The sequence below is a fragment of the Lathyrus oleraceus genome, chromosome 3 (genome assembly GCF_024323335.1).
Source record: "Lathyrus oleraceus cultivar Zhongwan6 chromosome 3, CAAS_Psat_ZW6_1.0, whole genome shotgun sequence".
Classification (NCBI taxonomy): Eukaryota; Viridiplantae; Streptophyta; class Magnoliopsida; order Fabales; family Fabaceae; genus Lathyrus; species Lathyrus oleraceus.
In genome coordinates this window covers 302,501,116-302,506,173 of record NC_066581.1, presented here as the reverse complement: position 1 = coordinate 302,506,173, position 5,058 = coordinate 302,501,116, and the positions used below count along the sequence as shown (strand labels likewise).

General features: G+C 33.6%; 1 protein-coding gene across 1 annotated transcript; it reads left to right on the top strand.

The window, feature by feature from the left end:
* The first annotated feature begins 1,108 nt into the window (after positions 1-1,108).
* Positions 1,109-4,254, top strand: LOC127130965 (uncharacterized). Its single transcript, XM_051059915.1, has 8 exons — positions 1,109-1,303; positions 1,396-1,467; positions 1,548-1,843; positions 1,936-2,118; positions 2,207-2,317; positions 2,392-2,473; positions 2,563-2,658; positions 4,249-4,254. The coding sequence occupies exons 1-8, from the start codon at positions 1,109-1,111 to the stop codon at positions 4,252-4,254; spliced, it is 1,041 nt and encodes a 346-aa protein (XP_050915872.1).
* Positions 4,255-5,058: the final 804 nt, after the last annotated feature.

The following is a 5,058-nucleotide window of genomic DNA, read 5'->3' as shown; positions in this document are numbered from 1 at the left end:
AATATTTTTTCGTAGAGGTCTTTTAACATTGAAGATACAACTATCCGAAAAAAGTATATACTTCAATTGGCCGGAAAAAGACACAGAGGGTGGAGAACGTTTTTAACAAACAAGTATCTTAAGGACAAAGAAAAAAATTTTGTTGAATATGATCCGGAATATCCAGTGAAGTATGCGATCTTCATTACAGAAGAAGAATGGGTTGCTTTTGTAGCCCAAAGAAGAGACGAAAATTTCAAGAAAGTGAGTGCCACAAATCGCGAGAGAGCGTCAAATCCCACGTATGCATACAAAAAAGGGCGTTTGGGATATGCACGCTTAGAGGAAAAAATTGTAAGTATACAAAAATGCTACGATCTTATTAATTGTCTCAATGTGTTATAATTGATTATCTTATTATTTGTGTCAATGCGTAGTTAGACGAGACGAAAAGTGACGCAACATCACTTCCGCCACATGTTTTGTGGAAAGAAGCTCGTGTGGGAAAGGATGGAACTGTTAGGGATGACGTTCAACATATTTATGATGAATGTGTAAGTAGAACATTGTGTCTTTAATTAAATCAAAAGTTTAATAATATATAATTAATTTTTTTATCTCCACTAATAATTTCCGATATGTAAATGAATTTCAGGAGACCCTATCTCAATCGATAAGCACAGCTGAGGACCAGGAGAACAGGAGCGTACTTAGTAGAGCACTAAATGTTCCTGAGTATCCCGGTCGGGTGAGGGGTAAAGGGCATGGTTGTACTCCAACTTCCTTGTATAAGAATCCAAGGAGAAGAAATCCTAGCAATCAAGAAGTGATGGAGACGTTGCAGGCATTACAAGCGCAAGTTCTTCAATTGCAAAAGGATAATGAGAGATATAGGTGTATGGAAAAGTGCAGTTCACAGTTGAAAGAAACTAGTGAGAAAGCCAGTATCAATTGTCAAAATAAATTTCCCGAGGTAATTATATATGTTATTTTGAAATTAAAATAGCACATTTATGTTAATTGAAATATATACACATTAAAAGTAACATATTTATTATTGGTTTAGGGCATTTCATCTTGTCAGCTATACTTATCGTCACCGACTTATCGCCTAGTTGGCAAGGGAAAAATGCACAACACTTCGGGAGATTTACTTCACCATAGACCGCTCCCGGATGGACACCTTAAAGTATCGGTTGATGTTGTATTAGATAAGGATGCGTTGCTACCGATACCTGACATTGTTTCAGAGACAACATTGCTGCGAGATGCAATAGGATCATTTGTTGCATGGCCCTTGGATCTCATTTACATTGATGATGAGGTATGTTGAATTCAAAAACCACTATGAATCTTTTAGTATTCAAATGTCAATTCTGAACCGTTAAGTTAATTTTTTTTACATGGTAATTTTAGACGCCTACAAAACCCGCATCCGCTGATAAAGGGATTTTGCGGCACAACGAGTCTGTTGCATCACAAAAAGAGGTATATTGAAAGTGTTAATTATATGATCCGAATCAAAAAATGCATGATTTTATAATTTACCTATGTTATATGATTTATAGGTATTTGCTCAAGGGTCACAACAACTGAGCCAGAAAATTGGTAGTCGACAGAAAAACAAAAGGGATCTTCCAGTGACTTCTTTGCCAAAAAAAGGTGCTTTTGTGCCTCGATACCAGATATCTCTTGAAACACTTGTTGACTCATCAGATATGGCAACAGCTGGTGTTATTCGCTTACTGGATATGGAGGAAGATATCTTTGGTTATTCATGCACTGAAACAATCGGAAAAGAAGATCTGGAACATATTTTTCGGCATCAAGAATTAGGCGTCGGTGTTATACACACATACATCCGGTAATCCGATCTATATATTATTTAATTACTTGAACAATTTATTTACACATTTCAATAAAAATAGTCTAATGTTTATTATGTTTTTATTGAAGGTTCTTGTATGACAATTTCATGCGCGGGAATGATCAATTGTCAAACAGATTCCGTTTCGTGTCTTCCTCCCTGGTCAACAAAGCATTAATTTGTAGGGAACCGGATTCATGTAGAGAGTACTTAGTCAAGAGATTCATGGCCAGCAGTACAAACAACTTGTATCTTTGGCCGTATAATTCAGGGTTAGATTTTAATTCTAAGTTTATTCTAATCTTTAATTGTTTCTTTTACGTAAAAAATTTCCATATAAACTTTTGTTTTAATTTATAGGTGTCACTGGTTGTTGCTTGCTATTGATCCTTTAAAAGAAGTGGTATATTTTCTGAATTCGATAGATGGTGAATGGACAAATTATCCGGATATGAAGCAATTAGTTGATACGTAAGTGAGACTGTTCTAAATATTCGTGTATATTTATGTGAGATTGTTCTAAATATATGTTTTTATTTTGTTAGATCAATAAAAGTGTTCCGATCTCAAAGACAAGCTCGAGTACCACGTACTAAATCCAGCAACATTACGTGGATAAAAGTGCAGGTACTTTAATTTTCACAATTTTGCTTATAATAGTGATGCTACTTGATAAGAAAAGATAACTATACATTCTTATTTATTTTTCTATGTAGTGTCCTCTACAGCGCAACGGTATCGATTGCGGATACTTTGTAATGAGGTTTATGAGGGAAATCATTAATATGAATCAAATAGAGATTCCAATCACGGTATGGATTTATAACTTAGGATTTGTTTTAATATTTATCGAATATTTCATATTATTTATTACTTTTAACTAAATCATGCATATTATGTTTTGTTATGTAGTACTTTGATGAATACAAGTGTGCTCATTACACGAGACTGCAGTTGGAACAAATCAAGGAGGAATTGTGTCAATATTTTATTGAGAAAAGATTAATTAGTATATAATGGTTTCAAAATAACATGAATACTTTGATGAAGAATGGTTTCTGGTTGGCAAGTGTATAGTTCTTTATATTTTTAACAGATTAGTTATGACTCCAAATAGGCCGTATAACATATTAGTTTTGACTTGTGTATAGTTCTTTATAATTTTAGTGATATCTTTAATTTCATGGATAGATTAATGTGTTCATTCTTGTGTTGGTTTGCTTTAAAAAATTACAAATGCTTGAATTATGACTCCAAATGTGTTCAGTGCCTATCTATCCTTGTGTTGGTTTGCTTGAATTATGACTCCAAATGTGTTCATTCTTGTGTTGGTTTGCTTGTGTTGGTTTAAAAAATTACAAATGCTTGAATTATGACTCCAAATGCTTGAATTAGAGAGGCTTGATTTACAGGTTTATGGGATTATTCCCAAAAAATATTACAGGTTGAAATGGTAGGCTTAAACTGAAGGCAGCGTTTTGTTATTTTACTAGAGGAAAAGACAGCGCTTTTTAGTAAAAAGCGCTGCTAAAGGTTGTCAATAGAGAGCGCTTTTTACTAAAAAGCACTGCTAAAGGTTGTCAATAGAGAGCGCTTTTTAGTAAAAAGCGCTGCTATAGGTTGTCAATAGAGAGCGCTTTTTACTACAAAGCGCTGCTATAGGTTGTCAATAGAGAGCGCTTTTTAGTAAAAAGTGCTGCTATAGGTGGTATATAGACAACCTTTAAGAGCGCTTTTTACTCAAAAGCGCTGCTAAAGGTTGTCAATAGAGAGCGCTTTTTAGTAAAAAGCGCTCTTAAAGGTTGTCTATATACCACCTTTAGCAGCGCTTTTTACTAAAAAGCGCTCTCTATTGACAACCTTTAGCAGCGCTTTTTAGTAAACAAAAAGCGCTGCTAAAACCTATAGCAGCGCCACCTACGGCAGCGCTTTTAAGCGCTTTTAAAGGCCAAAAAAAGCGCTCTCATAGGTCTTTTTTGGCGTAGTGCATCTTAACTTCTCCAAAAGTAAATTCAACGCTACTATATTTCATATTAATATGGGTGGGATAAGGCTTCCTATCACTAGGGTTGGTCACATATGGTTCAGTGGAAGAAACGACATCACTAGGCCCTATTAAGTGAATTCATATGTTTAGGTTTCTGTAGTTCTCTATGTGTAAGCGCAAATGAAATCTCAAAAATGAAACAAGATAAAAAGTAAATATCTTGGATTTAATGCATGTAGCTTGAATAAATTGAATAAAGAAAGTTATAATGAAGAAGTTGATAAATCGTAAGTGTGTGGTATATTTGTATAATAAAATAAGACCATTCCTCTGGAACTATGATTGATTAACGATTATTTTGTATTATATGATTAGATAAAACGATATAATTTTGATTGGTTTGAATATTTTATAGATTTGAAATTTTAATAAAAACTAGCCCTAAGATTATGGTTTTTCTATGTTAGGCAGACCATGTAAATCGTCACTTAATTTCTGTACCGGTAAATTCATGATCATCAAGCTATAGATAAGCAAGACATTAAATAACAAGAGTCGTCACCGCGCTTTTATTATTTCCAAGGGAAAAGGGAAAAGGTACGAACAAAACCCAAAAGTAAGAAGTTTTCAAATCAAAACTAATAAAATGTCAGAGATTATAGGTAAGGGGGATGGTTACACAGAGGGAAGGTGTTAGCATCTAAAGTGTCCTAGGTACTCCTAGGGAGCCTTTTTTTGTGTGCATATATTTTTTGTACAAAAATGATATTTACAAACAAATAAAGTGAGGGGATGAGAAAAGAATTCATTAATTATATTTTTGTGTTTGATAAGACCTTCGGACTTGTGCCTACGTACCAACATAAAAATGAGGGATCAAAACCTCGTAGTTTGTGATACAAATTTCAAAGTGGATGCATTGATTTTAACAAAATTAAGTTTGAAAGGCACAAAGGCCTAAAAATGGTTTGAATTAGTTAATTCTTTTTGGCTTTTTGAAATTTTAAGTCAAGTATAATTAAGTTCATTTACAAGTTTGATTAAGAAAAAAATATTTGAAAATGGAATGGCATAAGGCCAGAGTTTCTAGTTTGCAAAGTGGTCAAAATTTAGAAAAATAACAAGTTCAAACAAAGAAGTTTTTAAAAGGAGGGAGAGATTTTGAAATTAAAGAGATGGGGAGGAGATGAAGAGACTAATCATATGCACAAAATTAAAAGTTAAG

Coding starts and splice junctions, on each gene's coding strand:
- LOC127130965 (XM_051059915.1), top strand. CDS start 1,109: ATGCACAACACTTCGGGAGATTTACTTCACCATAGACCGCTCCCGGAT. Junction 1,468..1,547: donor CTGTTGCATCACAAAAAGAG/GTATATTGAAAG, acceptor TATGATTTATAG/GTATTTGCTCAAGGGTCACA. Junction 1,844..1,935: donor GTTATACACACATACATCCG/GTAATCCGATCT, acceptor TTTTTATTGAAG/GTTCTTGTATGACAATTTCA.